This window comes from Choloepus didactylus, chromosome 22, assembly GCF_015220235.1.
Source record: "Choloepus didactylus isolate mChoDid1 chromosome 22, mChoDid1.pri, whole genome shotgun sequence".
Lineage (NCBI taxonomy): Eukaryota > Metazoa > Chordata > Mammalia > Pilosa > Megalonychidae > Choloepus > Choloepus didactylus.
In genome coordinates, this window is record NC_051328.1 from 42,924,686 (window position 1) to 42,939,729 (window position 15,044).

The 15,044-nt window shown below is 55.4% G+C and overlaps 1 protein-coding gene across 3 annotated transcripts in view; it reads left to right on the forward strand.

The window, feature by feature from the left end:
* Positions 1-12,709, forward strand: part of LOC119518439 (BTG3 associated nuclear protein) — a 153,709-nt gene extending 141,000 nt beyond the window's left edge. For 2 of the 3 annotated variants that reach the window (XM_037815576.1, XM_037815577.1), the window contains 2 exons: positions 9,404-9,547; positions 12,207-12,709. In XM_037815576.1, the coding sequence (XP_037671504.1) occupies positions 9,404-9,547; positions 12,207-12,266 (204 nt within the window). In that variant the 3' untranslated portion in view covers positions 12,267-12,709. Of the gene's footprint in view, positions 1-9,403; positions 9,548-11,709; positions 11,806-12,206 lie in introns of all 3 variants that reach the window. The other variant, XM_037815575.1, reaches the window with a different exon arrangement.
* Positions 12,710-15,044: the final 2,335 nt, after the last annotated feature.

The window sequence follows — 15,044 nt, forward strand, 5'->3', positions numbered from 1 at the left end:
ATTGGCCATCCTTCGGTGATACCCGATTGTTGATGTATTACCTTGGACACTTTATGGCCTCAAAACTGTAACTATATAACCAAATAACCCCCTTTATAAAAGCTGATCCTTTTCTGGTGTTTTGCATTTCCAGCAACATTAGCAAACCAGAACAGACACTCTCACTTGCCAAGCTGGCGTCGAGGCCTGTGACCTGCTTTGGGTTCCAGAGCGCCATGTGCTTTGAGCGGGCGAGCAGCGCAGTCCACCTCCCCACCGGGGCCGGGTGTGCTCCCCTCATCTGTAGCCAGGCTTGGCCTCTTCTGCTCCGACCCTGTGGGAATGCTCTGGGGAGGGGCTGAGGAGGGGAGAGCAGGCCACATGGGGTGAGGCGAGGCTGGGGGCCAGACAGCCCCAGATCTCTGTGGTGCTCCCCGAGCCCGGCAGGAAGTGACGCGGGGTGCGTGGGGCTGGCAGGGACCTTCCAGGGCTGTGTTTCGGTGGTGTGCTTTTTCACATCCGAGTGTGCATGCTGGCCAGCCATGGCAGGGCCTCAGTGGTGCTTCCTGCACGGACGGAAGCCGGGGCAGCGCCACGAAGCTCTCTTGCTCTCAGACCCAGGTTATCTTTTTTAATTTATTTTTTATTGTGATAAAATACACGTAACTTAAAAATCACCTTACCCACTTTAAGTGGACAGTTCTTTGACATTAATTACATTGACAACACTGTGTAACTTTTACAACTGTTTCCAGACTTTCATCACCCTGAACTCAGCTCATACTCTTTTAGTGATGATTCCCCATTCCCACCTCCCAGCACCCCTGGTAACTGCTATTCTGCTTTCTGTCCCTATGAACGAACTTACTCTAAGTGTTTGTATAAGAGACATCACACCGTTTGTCCTTCTGTGTCTGGCTTATTTCACTCCACACGCTGTCTGCAGCGTTCGTCAGTGTGGTAGCGCACACCACACGCCACTTCTTCTGGTGGCTGAGCGAGCCTCCACTGTGTGGATGGGCCACACCTGTTTGTCCGTCGTCTGTTGGTGGGCCCTGGGGTGGCTTCCACCTTTGGCTGCTGTGAACATGGGTGTGCAGATATCTGTTGAGTCCCTGCTTTCAGTTCTTTTGGGTAAATACCCAGGAGGGGAATTGCCGAGTCAAATGGTAATTTTATGTTTAACTCCCTGAGGGACCGCCAAACTGTTTTCCACAGCAGCTGCACCATTTTACATTCCCACCAGCACTGTACGAGGGTCCCTGCTTCTCCGTATTCATGCGGACACATTGTTTTCTGTTTTGTAAATTAATAGCCGTCCTAGTGGGCGTGAAGTGGTACACTCCTAGTTTTAATTTGCGTATCTCTAATGGATAAATATGTTGAACATCTTTTCACGTACTTATTGGCCATTTGGAGAAATGTCTATTCACATCCTTGGCCCATTTTTTTTTAATTGGGTTGTCTTTTTGTTGTGGAATTGTAGGAGCTATTTATGTATTCTGGATATGAAACCCTTATCAGGTATATGGTTCCCAAATATTTTCTCCCGTTCTCCATGTTGTCTTTTCAATTTCTTGATGATGTCCTTTGGTTGCACAAAAGTTATTAATTCTGATGAAGTCCTATTTATCTGTTTTTTCTTTTGTTGCTTGTGCTTTCGGTGTAAACCATTGCCTACTACAAGATCCGAAAGATATTTCCTTATGTTAAGAGTTTTGTAGTATTAGCTCTTTTATTTGGTCCATTTTGAATTGGTTTTTGTCTGTAGTGAGAGGCAGAGTCCACACTCATTCTTTGGCATGTGGATTTCCAGTTGTCCTAGCACCATGTGTTGAAAAGACTGTTCTTTCCCCATTGAATGGACTTGGCAACTTGTTGAAAATCAGCTGGCCACAGACGTGTGGATTTGTCTCTGGACTCTCGGTTCTGTTCCCTTGGTCTCTATGTCTGTCCTTATGCCAGGCCCACACCATTGTAATTATTATAGCTTTGTGGTTAGTTTTGAAATCAGGAAGTGTGAGTCCTCCAACTTTGTTCTTTTTCAAGATTATGTTGACTGTTTGGGGCCCCTTACAATTCCATTTTGATACGAAGATCCCCTTTTCCATTTCTGCTAAAAAGGCTGCTGGAATTTTGATAGCTTTGCATTGAATTTGTAGATCACTTTAGGCAGAACTGACTTCTTAACAATATTAATTATTCCAATCCATGAACGTGGGATGTCTTTCTATTTATTTAGGTCTTCTTAAATTTCTTACAGCAGTGTTTTGTAGTTTTCAGTTTACAAATCTTTTACCTCCTTGGTATTTTATTCTTTTAGAGGCTGTTGTAAATGGATTTAGGTTCTTGATTTCCTTTTCAGATTGTTCATTGCCGGTGTATAAGAACCCAGTTGACTTCTGTGTTTATCTTGTACCCTGCAGCTTTGTTGAATTTAGTTCTAGAAGCTTTCTTCTGGATTCCTGGGATTTTTCTGCTGTAGGATCATGTCATCTTGAATAGGGATAATTCGACTTCTTCCTTTTCAAGTTGGCTGCCTTGTCTTTCTTTCCCTTGTGTGATTGCCCTGGCTAGACCTTCAGCACAGTGTTGACTGATGGTGGACAGTGGCATCCTTGTCTCGTTCCTCATCTGAGGGGAGAGGTCTGTCTTTTGTCACTGAGTATGTTGTCAGCTTTGGGTTTTTCACATATGCTCTTGATCATGTTGAGAAAGTTCCCTTAGTTTTCTGAGTATTTTTATCATGAAGGATGTTGGATTTTGTCAAATGCCTTTTCTGTGTCAATCGAGATGACCGTTTGGGTTTTTCCCCTTTGTTCTGTTAATATGGTGGATTACACTGATTTCCTTATGTGTGAGCTCCTTGCATTTCCAGGAATAGATCCCACTTGGTCACGTGTGTGTGATCCTTTTAAGATACTATTGGATTTGGTTTGCCAGCATTTTGTTTTGTTTTGTTTGTTTTACATTTTTTATTGCGAAATATAACATATATACAGAAAAGTGATAACTTTCAAAGTATGATTTAACAAGTGTTGGAGACAAAATTTCAAAGAATGTTATGGGTTACAGTTCCATAAGTTGACTTATTTCTTTATTTTGAAGTATAACATTTATACAGAAAGGTGTTAACTTTCAAAGTACAATTTTAACAAGTAGCTATAGAGCAAATTTCAAAGAATGTTATGGGTTATAGTTCCACCATGTCAGTTATTTCCTTCTGGCCATTCTAATACCCTAGAAACTAAAAAAAAAAAAAAAATTATATAAAGATTCAGTGTTCATAATCCTTTGTTAAATCCTATCTTGTCTGTTGTAACCCCTCTCTTGTTTGATCACTTTCTCAATCTTCAGGGATATCTGGGCAGTGAGCACCCTAACTTGTTCATATTGAAAAGGAAGGGGTATCAGCATTATGGGGAAGGGGGAGGCGTCTGGTTGATGTTCTTGAAGAGGCTCTTGCCTCTGGGTTTTGGGACTTATCTGGCATAGGAACACTCTGGAGGATTAAGTTTCTGAAAAATAAACCTAGTGAGTGAAACTTTTATAGAGTCTCAGTTAGGGACCTGGGTATTCTTTAGGATTTTTGGCACTACCGTTGATTAGGGCTTGGGTTTGCCAGTGTTTTGTTGAGGATTCTGCATCTATATTCATAAGGGATACTGGTCTGTAATTTTCTTTCTTGTGCTATCTTTATCTGGCTTTGGTGTCAGGGTAATTCTGGCCTCATACAAGTTAGGAAGTGATCCCTCTTCTATTTTTTTGAAGAGTTTAAGATGGGCTGGTGTTCAATCTTCTTTAAATGTTTGGTAGAATTCAGCAGTGAAACCTTCGGGTCCTGGACTCTTCTTTTTTTGGAGTTGTTTTTTTTTTTTATTTTTGTTTTTTCCACTATGTTATTCAGTCCCATGTGGGAGGGTTTTAATGGCTGACTGCACTTCAGGAGACGCGTCTGCCGGCAGATGAGGGGCTAGCCCTTCGCACTGAGGAGAGGGGCGCTGGCTCCCCCTCTTCTCCGGGGACCCTCCGCCCTGTGCTCAGGCTGTCGCCTTGTGACTGCGGCGAGTGGTGTCCGCGTGGCGTCCTGCCGTGCGGGGAGGGGTGGGTTAGCCAGGAAGCAGCCAGAAGACCTTTCCTTCCAGTCTCATGCACGTTAAGTTTTCGACTCCTTTCTGAAGCTCTTGTCAAAACCAGACCAGTGTGGGAAAGCTTGGAAGTCCTGCCTTTTCTGTACAAATTCCCAGTCGAGAACATTCCCCCATTTTGATTCCATTCACCACTCGTTTAGTGGCGTGCCTGCCTTCTCAATTTTAATGCTCCAAATCTAGATTCTAAGTTTTCTGACATTGAAGTTCGTAGATTTAATCAGTTGCATGGATCATGTGAAAAGTCTTTTTACTGGCAATGCTGACAGGGAAAAAAAGCCCTCTCAGGATGCTGTAAAACGCCTTCTATTTGCAGCGGTAGGTGCGAGCAGCCAGAACCAGAGTACAAGCAGAACTTTCTCGGAAATGAGTTCCATAATTTCATAAGTTTCATTAAAAAATAGTTGCATGATTTGACCTTAAATTCAGTTATTAAAGGAACTTTTAAAAGGTAAAACGATTATAAAACTAGGGCCACATTTTAATACTAACTTTTTAATTTCAAATTTGAAAACATTACGTGGATTCTTTTTTTGAGTTCAGTCCAGGATTTGGCAAACCAGTGCTAACTCAGGGCAGCCACGAGTCCCAGCTTAGAGCTCAGAGCCGTCACCCACGTCGTCCCCTCCGCACCCACCGCGGGCAGAGAGCTGTGGTTCTGAGGAAGCTCTCTCGAGGCCGCCGCTCGCACCGCTTCCCGTTCCGATCGGCTCTGGCTCCCTCGGGACCCGCACTGACCTGGCTCGCTTGCCTCCGTCGGTCAGGGTTTGGTGGCCTTTGATGTTTTTTACCCCCAGCTTTTGCCCCTGGGAGCAAACCGCACTGGTTGGAAATGTGGGGGCCTGTGTTTTTAAATGCTGCTTGTCGGGGGTGTGTGGAGGCCACGGTGGGCCTGCCTGGGACAGGGACCCTGCTGCGTGGGGAGGGGCCAGGCCTGGTCATCAGCATGTCCTCGGACGGGCGGGACCCAGCCGTCCACATGTCGTGAGAGAAGGCGCGAACACGTGGCGAGTCGAGTAGCAGCGCCGGGTACGTGTCCAGCCCAGAGCTGCCACGTGGTCACCCGTCGGTGCCGAGGGGCTTCCTGGGAGAGGCCTGGAAAGCAGGCGCTGCCCTCGGTGGAGGCCAGAGGAGGTGCGACAGGGGACACGGGCTCGGGTTGTGGTGAGTGGCTGGGAAGTCGTGGAGCCGAGGTGAAGGGCCTGGGGGCCTCCCACGCCTTGGAAGCCGGGAGAGCTGACGCGGTTGTGCCTGGACGCCGTGCCGGGCCCAGAAGGCTCGTGCCGGGTAACGGGTTTATATTCTCTGGCGCCTTCCTGACCCTTCCCGCCTCTCTCCAAATCACGCCCTCGCTCCTCCGAGGCTGGCGGCCTAGAAGGAGAGGGTGGGGGAGCGGGCGGCGGTGGGGGGGCCCAGGCGCCGCAGCGCTGCGTGGGGAGGGGAGGCTCCCGCCACGGGCCTGTCCGTTCCTGGGGGTGGCGGGGTGGGGCTTCGTCCTGACGTGCTCTTGGGGTTTTAAGGTTAATGGCAGTGGAATTGCGTTCTGGAGGGAGCGCTCGCAGCTGAGGGGCGGGTGGCGCCGCAGCACGGAGGCCGTGAAAGCTCTCACCTGCGGCCGTGCGGGTGAACGGGTCACAGGAATCTCGCAGGTGCCTGACGACCCGGATTTGCTGGCAGACGTGGGAGCGCGTGTCACGGACCCTCGGCCGGGCTTCCAGACCAGCGTGTCCCTGCCTGGGCAGGCCTCGGGCTCAGTCTTCTCCCTGGAAATAGGGGCCGGCTCCGCCCCACTGTCCGTATCTCGTTGAGGTGATTCCTGCACTGCAGTTTTGAATCTTTAGATTCCCGAGAACACAGTTACACACTCAAATATTCTAAGAAACTGAAGTGATAATTCACAGACGTTGTGAAGTTGGGGAATTAGGACAAATAACCTGGAATCCCTGAGTCCAAATGGTGTCCGTAATTAACCGCAGATGCCTAGATCACGATGAAGTAACAGCCCTTGTGGAGAGAAGGTAAGCCAGCGTGCAGCCCCACCCGCGTCCCGGGGATGTTACACAACCCCGCAGAGAGACGCCACGTCTGAGCCCGGGGCTCCCACCAGCACTGACAGCTGGCAGACGGAGCGGCGCGGCTGCCCTGGCCCCAGCCCCAGCTCTGCTCCTGGTTAAGCTCCCTTGTCAGCAAGTGAGGACACACATTCGACGGCCTTTGCTGATCACCTTCCTGCCCCCCGAAGGGAAGCCGAAGGACAGAGTCCACCAGAAATGGCCAGCTGGCCCCTGCCAGACAGTAGTAGGGAGTGTGGCCCTGTCCTCTCCTCATGGGACCAGATCGTGGGGCCTCCGGGGGATGCCGGCTTGCCGGTGGTGGGGGGCAGGTGGGCCAGGCACCCTGCCCTTGCTCCTGGTGTGGCCCAACCCGCATCCCACCCCCATCCTGCTACCCATCCCTGCCCCCATCTCACCCCATCCCACCCCCCCATCCCTGTCCCCCATCTCACCCCCATTCCACCCCCATTCCTACCCCCCATCTCACTCCACCCCACCCCTCATTCCCATCCCCCATCCCACCCCCCATCCCACCCCCATCCCTGCCCCTTCACTGTGCCTGGCCGGCTGGGAAGAACTTTTCTATTTCTAAGCAGTGAAATATCCCGGTCACGGGATGCCAGACAGAAACAACGCCGGTCTCGCCCTGTTGTCTTTGCCAAGCCTCTGGAAGCTGCAAAGCCCCTGTCCTGTGGTTCCCTTTTCCGCCCTGTCCGAGGCCTTTTGCTCCCGGCGCTCCCTCTGCCCGTCCTCCCGGGGCTGACCTGCCACCTGAGTCTCCCGGATAAAAGGACACTGGAGAGTGTCGGGTTCTCGTTGACCCTTCTTCTGGGGTGCAGCCCTGTGCTTCTTGGGTGGGTCTTGGTTCCAGAAGGCGGCTCCTGGGGCAGCAGCCGTGTCCCCTGCGGCGTCTCCCACACAGTGGTTTCACAGTAAGCATCAGGCTGAGTGTGGCTTTTGGAGAAATTCATGGCGAGGACCGCTGAGGCCCCTGCGGAGCAGCCCGCCCTCGGTGCCCTGCGTGGGCTCGTGGTGGGAGGGCGTGGACCCTCCGTCCCAGGCATGGAGCGAGCCTTCTTGGTGGGTTGCTGGTGGCTGGCTCTGAGTGAAGATGGCCCAGCGATTCGGAGGGCCGGCAGCGGGCCCTTTCCTGATGTCCCCGAGGCCTTCCCACAGGCCGTTTGGAGGGCCTGGATTTTCCTAACAGACCCCAGGAGGATAAGGCTCTTTTCAGCCTGTTGGCAGCTCCCCTCTGCTAAGAGGGACAAGGAAAGGGTGTGTCCCCGTGGGGCTGTGTCTGGGCTCTGAGTGACCCCCAGCGTGAGGGACGTCGGGTCAGGATGTCAGAAAGGGGATTTTGCCTTTAGTAAGCGAGTCACGGCTAGCCGAGCCGTGTATTTCCCAGTGAACCAAGGTATCCTTTTAACTCGGCTTTTCTGCCACGGGCGCCTACCTTGTTATGCTTATCGTTTTATTTTGAACCTTTTTGTTTGAGCTTCTTAAGCTTCTCCTGAGACTCTTCCAGCCAGGCCACCCGCAGTAGCTCCGTTTGGTTGGCTATTGGGGAAAGCACATAAGGGGGTGCCTGGGCACCACTCCTGCCTGCAGCCACATGGGGTGATCCCCAGCCCCCTCGGAGCGCAGAGGAAGTCAGGCTGGGTAAGAGAGCACTGTGCTGACGCACCCCCGAGGAGGTGGTTGCGGCAGAAAAAAGGAGTAGCTTTGAGGAGTTTAGACAAAGTCCAGGGGTCCAGGGCCGTCTCGTGGGAAGTCACTGTCTGGAACATTCCTGGCCTCTGAGGCTTCTCTCCCAAGTTCACACCGGAGCTGAGGGGCGCGGGGGCCTTTGTGGCCCTGCCCCAGGCGGCGGGGTGTCCTGCCCCCTCCAGCAAAGGGGCTGTTGCCGGGAGCGGGGTCGGAGCCTGAAATACTGGCTCCCCCTGCCCTGACGGCCGGCTTGTCCCTCTGCTGCTGGGCCACGCAGCGCTCGCCTTGCTCTAACAGTGGCACATGCAGATACCCAGGTCCCGGCCCCACACGGACTTCCCCTCTGACCTGTGCGGACGCCGAGCGTGTTGTCGGCCCAGCCAGGGGGACGGTCCCAGTGGCATGTGGGGACGGAGCCCTTGGATTCCAAGGGGCAGCCAGACATGCTGTGGGGGCAGGACTGGGGCTGCAGCCCCTCTGGCTCCCCACTCACCCCCCAAGTGCACCTCCTGCTGCCCATGTACCTGCTCATTGGTGCCTTGAGCAGCAGGAAGTGACTGGGATGGGCAACAAGGCAGGGCTGGGCACGTCTGGGCAGCAGGTGAAGGGGGCGCCGTGGGGGGATGCCGGCCGTCCTCTGGGAGCAGCAGAGCTCTGGGTGTCCCTCCTGGATCCCTGAGCTGACGGAGCAGGGGATTACCTCTTCTGCTGACCCGACGGCTCCCTGAGGGGCCTTGGAGCAGGCTGGAGGGACCCTCGGACCAGACTGCCATTTTTTTTTTTTGCTGGCGGGGGATACATTTTTCTCCAGAAACACTGAAACTGGGGTCCAAGCAAGTCAGGCCTCGGGCACTGGCCCGTGGCATCCAGGTTGCCCGCTCTGGGATCCTGTTCTGCTCTACAGATTACTCTCGAGTAACATCTGCTTCAGTGGGTGTGTCCACACCTGGGGGTGGGTGTGGGTGTGCGCAGGTGGGTGACGTGTGTGTGAGTGCGTGTGTGGGAGGGTCCGTGTGTGTGCACGAGGCCCATGTCCTGGTGTTAGGTGCCCGGGCCAGGCAGGATGTCACCACAGAGACGGGGTCCTGCCGGCCGGGGTCTCTGGGGCCAGCAGGCTGGGACGGACAAGATGGGGGACACAGTTCACTCGTTTCTGTAGCCCTGGTCAGCATTGCCTCAGGATACAGACTAAGGTACACACTAGAGCCTCCCGTGTGCACACACGCACATGCTTGCACACGCACTCACACACGTCACCCACCTGCGCACACCCACACCCACCCCCAGGTGTGGACACACCCACTGAAGCAGATGTTACTCGAGAGTAATCTGTAGAGCAGAACAGGATCCCAGAGTGGGCAGCTGGCCCTGGGCTGCTTTCTGTGGTGACGGTTCCAAGAGTGACCCCAGGGCTGGCCCGGTGCAGGCCACCATCCAGGAACGCCCCACGGTGCTGCCACCCTGCCGCTCTGCGCCCCGTGCTCACTCACCGTGCCCCCCGGTCTGTCCCTCCAGGTGCTGCAGGGGGCCCAGCTCATCGCCGTGGCCTCTTCGGACCCTGCCGCAGCCGGAGTTGATGGGTCGCCTCTCCAGGCCAGCGACATCCAGGTCCAGTATGTGCAGCTGGCGCCAGTGACTGACCACACCGGTGCAGCTCAGGTGGGTCCTCTCCCCTCCCTGGAGGGGTGCCGTGCCCCCAGCAGCCGCAGGTCCTGCCCTTTCCTGCCCTGGCCCCGAGGTGACCCCGTCAGTGTGCTTGCTGAAGAGGAAGCCCCCACTGGCACTCTTTCTCCGTGTTGGGTGCCGGGTGCCGGCTCAGTGGCGAGGGCGCTGGAGGGTCTATGTGAGTGTACGGGCCCCAGGGCACCCGTGCCGGGCTCTCGCGGTCCTGCTTGGTCCGGAGGCCGTGCCTGGGCCCCCTGGGAGAGCGTGGGTTCCCAACGGGGCAGCCTCAGGCCAGCCTGGGAGCGGGGTGGTGGTTTTCAGAACAAGCAGCTCTAAAGCCAGAGCATGTCCTGTGTTCCTGAGAGGAGCCACATACTTAGTCCTGGATGGACAGGGAGCTTGTTGGGACAGACACACGGTGACACTGACGTGCTCGTTGCCTGCCTTCTTGACGCCACGGGGGCAGAAGCTCCCAGGTGGGGAGGCCGTGGGTTTAGATCACGGCAGGGTGTGCTCCGAGCGGCCGCTGGCCTGGCGAGGGCCCGTGCTGCCTGCTGGGGAACGCGGTGCTGCCTCAGGCTGTCAGGATGGCCGCCTCGCTCTGCCTTCAGCCTGCCCCTCCGGACTCGGCACTGGCCCTGCCCTCCTGGCGTGTTCTGGCCGTCGTCTCTGGGCCTGGTCCTCTCCTTTCCATGGGCCCTGCCTTCAAGCAGCCTTTGAGGCATGAATCCGAATCCCAGGTTTCTACGTACGCCCATGCCCTGGCGTTGACGTGAGGCGTGGGGATTGCCATCCTATGGGGGAGAGGAAGTCACGTCTGTGTGCAGCCTCGGGAGCCGGGGAAGGGCCCAGCATTCTTGGGGCACCAGAGCCTGTCAGCCTCTGCATCCTGTGATGACTTATTCAACGTGGTTTGCAGCGATGCCCTGGGGCCCCCAGACCCCCCTGTACCCTGTCTGGCACCCACAGACTCCTGGGCCTTTTGGGTCGGTTCTCTCTAATGCCAGAGTTAGCTGCAGGAATTTACACCCCACTGAGAGCAGTGAGAAGGAACGAGACACTACCAAGAATCCACAAAATGGGAGCTAGGGCAGGGTGCAGAGGGGAATCCCCAAATTACCTATTTTTATGAGCTCTGAAAACGAGATCCCACCCAACCCCCCTCATCCCATCCTGAATAACCCGGTCCCCCCACCCATGTCATCGTGAATGTGATCGTGCTTGACGTCTATGGCAGCAGACTCTCCTTCAGTCAGCAGTCCTCAGGATTCAGGATGCTCTTCTAAAATTGCATGATTTTGTAACGTAATTACATTATGATACAGATTTTAATTTACAAAGGGCGTGTAAAAGTATTTACAAGTCAAAAACACGTGAGGAAAGAGAGCTCCTGAGAGGCCCCTTCTGCTCCTGGCCCTCACGACGCGGCCACCCTGTCATCCCCTCGACAAGCCGCTGCTCCTGCCACCCTAGAAACGCCAGCGGGGCCCCAAGGACGGATGGCCGCCCCGCCCCAGCCCTCCCCCAGGCACCCCGCCAGCGCGCCCGCGGTGTCCTCCATCGAGTCATGTGAAATACGACTCTGCTATTCGCTCCACTTCGGGCATGGCCCCAGCTCTCCGCCCTGGTGGATAGCGCCCTCCTGCACCCCCCCCTGCCCCGCCTCCTCCCGAGCTGTGGGGCGCACTCCTGGCCCAGGCCCGAGGGGTGCTGCTCCTGAATCGGCCCCTCGCCCTTGGTGCCCGGAGTCCAGAGCCTCTCCCCCCGGGTGCTCAGTCCTGGGAGGGGCCTGGAGACCCGGGCCTTCTGGCTCCGCAGCCTCTCCCAGCCCCTGCCCAGAGGGCCGGCCCCCCACGAGGTTCTGGGCCCACTCTGCCTCGTGCCTTTATGCTCCACGCTGCTCTCCCCTTTCCGGAACCTCGTGGGGTGGGCTCGGGGGTGGCACGCTGGGCTGTCGTCCCTGCCCCGCCTTCCCCGTGGGCCCCACGAGGCACCGTGGCCACCCCTGGACTGGTCCTCGTCCTAAACCGAAGCCCTGTCCGTCCTTTGAGGAATGACACTTTGAATGTCACCTGACATTTGCATTTAAACCTGAAGCACTGACAGGTGCCGCCGGGGCTTCCTCCGAGCCTCTCTCCACCTTCTCCCTTTGCCAGCAGCTGCCCCTGTGCCTGCTTCCCGCAGCCAAAGCCACCGTGCAGGGGACACTGGGACAGTGTCTATGAGAAGAAAAATGATAATTGAGATCCTAGGTAAATATGTCAAGAACATTTTGTTGGCACACTAGTCGGAGTTCATTTCCCCGCTGGTACTTAGGGTCGAGCTGGAAAGTGAGTGGAAGCAGCAGGCCCCAGCCGCGGTGGGCAGCGCGTCTCCCGGGGAGGGAGTGGAGAGGGCAGAGGCCCTGGGCAGAGGCGCCGGTGACCGGCCGCGTGCCGCTGGGGCAGGCGTTTCCCGCCCTGAGCCCGGAGTCTTTTTGTGTAAAATCGGGAGGTCAACCTCGTGAGCCCTAGATTCCTATTTTTTGCGTGTTTGTTTTTCTTCCATGCATGAAAACCAGAGGTTGTCGTGTAACTGCCCAGCAGCCCAGACGTGGACGGGGGCGCCTCTGTAGGGGACGCGCGTGTGAACGTCCCCCTCTCCCCTCTTGCAGGCGGCCGAGGCCCTGCAGCCCGAGGTGCAGCTGGACCACGGAGCCATCCAGATCCAGTGAGGGCCGCCGGGGCCGCGACCTGCCCGGAGCACCCGACAGCCTCCTCCCCCAGGAGCGCACCCTAACTGGTTAAGAAGATGCAGACAACAAGCTGTGTCCGCCAGAGGCCCCTTCCCTGGGAGCCACACTCGGCGCCCAGAGAGTGACGGATGACGGCGCAGGTTGTTGCAAGTGCAGACAAGAAAATCAAGAACTGGAATATTTTTCTCTGTTAAACAGCTTTTTGTAATTTGCTATGGTGTTTATAACAAAAAAGAAAATTGGAAAAAAAAGTGGAGTAGCAAAACCGTTTGCTGGTGTGTGCAGTTCAGTGTCACAAAAATAGGCATTTGCAAAAGACAGCTAACGATTTTGATGGAAATATTGCTTACCTACTTTTCTAGGGGGAAATGCTCTCCAACACTGTAATTATGCATTTCTAATAAAATACCGTGTATTTATGACCACGGCCGCTTTGGTGCGCTTTCCTGCTGGGAGAGCCTGAGGCCGGCCTCACCCTGCTGGCTGGCGAGTGTGTCATGTGTTGGCACACCGCTGGCCGGGTCCTGGGTGTCGTTTCACAGGAAGGGGCAGGACCATTTTGTCCATTTCCGTTAGCATCCTCAGGTCCCACGTAAGAGGGCCTGGGAGTAGCAGCCGCCCCAGAAGGCAGAGCTATGGGGCAGGGGCAGGACGGGGCAGCAGCAGGGGGCAGGTGGGGGGCAGCGTCGGTGCCCTGAGCTGGTGCCTGCTGCCCTGGACCAAGGCTCCCTCTCGGCCTGGGGGAGCACCCGCAGCAGCTGGAGTCCCACCTTCGGGCTTCAGGTGCTCTTAGACGCACACACCACCTGTTTAGCCAGTAAAGGACTCGTATCCGGGATCTATAAAGAATCCTGTAAGTTAATAACGGAAAGACAACCCAGGGTTTAAAACACATCCAGCACAGGGCGCCATGGGGAAGCCAGTGGAGGAGGCCACGGACCTCAGCTGTGGCCTTGGGCTCATCTGTAGAAACGAGGGCCAGAACTTCCCTTCATTCATTCACTCACTCATTATTGCTGGGTTGCTTAATGAGTAAAGAGTTCTCCCCCCCCCGAAATGAAACCAGGAGAAGGCTTGGGGAGAGGCTCTGCGCAGGGCACGTGGAAGGTGCTCACCTCCCAGGACAGTGGGGCCTGTGGGCCAGATGCCCGTTGGAAGACCTGCAGCACCGGGCGAGGCGAACAAGCAGGCGTCTGTCTCGGTGGCGCGGGAGCCGGTGCACCTGCGGGGACCCCGTGGCGCCTCTCTCACAGCCGGGCAGCCGCGATGACTCCTGCCCCACAGTCTCCCGAGGGCGCACGCCTGGTGCTGAGCGGAAGAGGATGCCGGCGTGGAAATTCTCCAGGGAGGAACGAGGGACAGAGTTCAGAGGCACAAGGGGAGGCTTCTGGGGTCCAGAGTTGCTCCATGTCTTGATCCGGATACATTCGCCGTGTGAAGGTTTGTCAAGTTGTGTATTATGATTTGCACACTTTGTGAGTTTTCAATTAAAAACTTGTTTTTAGTAAAACACAAGGGCAAAATGCAAATCGTTACAAACAAACGAAAACAGTTTGCCCCAGCAGATTTCAATTCAGAGAAGTTTCAAAGAACATACTTTAGGCAGCCGGAAAGTGATCCCAGATGGGAGACCTGAGATGCAGGAGGAGGTAGGGGCAGAGAACACGGCTGTGGCGGCTTGAATGGTGGACCCCCAGTGCACACCCATATCCTCACCCCACACCTCAGAACGTGGCCTGACTTGGAAATAGGGGCCTTGCAGATGGGATTGGGCTGGGGCAGCCATGCTGCCCTGGGGGCCCTAACGGTGGCTTCTCACTGGTGTCCTTTGCAGAAGAAGGGACTCGGGGCAGAGGCACACTGAGAGGCCGTGTGACGATGGCAGAGGTTGGGGTGCACAGCCACAAGCCGAGGGACACCCAGGGTGGCCGCCACCACCTGACACCGGGAGACACCAGGGCAGTCTTCCCCAGAGCCTCTGGGGGGGCAGCCACCACCGACATCACACGCTTCGGGCCCCCGGAAGCATGAGAATGAATTCCTGTTGTTTGGAGACCCCCAGTTTGTGGGGTTTTGTTCGCATCCCCAGGAAACAGAGTAGGAGCTATGTGAATAGTCTTAAAATCGGGTTGGATAGGAGCATGTCTTCTGGGGTTTACAAAGGAAACAAAAAGAATTAGAGGATGAGGGAATGCTCAGAAGGAGGGTAAGGATTTGAAACGTTGTAATTACTAATCCATTAAAGGACTAGCAACAGAGCGTGTGACCTGCAGCCAATGGATGGGAGATACAGTCAGGAATGAATACCCCTGACTCCCCAGGAAGGCCGATCGGGAGGGGGCAGAGAATGGGAGCCGGTGGCCTTGCGGGGCCAGCAGGACAGGCTTTGGGATCCAGGGCCTGGACGCTTTCACCTTGGCGCAGACCCCGCTGGGCTGCCTGGGGCCCTCCCAGGGGCCACCTCTCGGCTCCGCATCTTCTCAGTCTCCGGCAGGACCAAGGTGACCTGGGGCTGGGCGTCCCCAGCTGCCTGGCAGCAGCCAACATGAATCTTCTCGGGAGGAAGATAATATCAAACTGTGTCCACAGGCAGTTTTGCAAATGCGGCACCCAGCACACAACCAGAAATTTATCAGACGAAGAGAGAAAACAACCTGAGTGAAAACCTACAGAAACAGAAGACGAGAGGAACAGACCCACATGGCGCTGGAGGCGGGAGGCGTGCTGTGCCCGCTCCACAAGAGAAAAAAGGTGGTG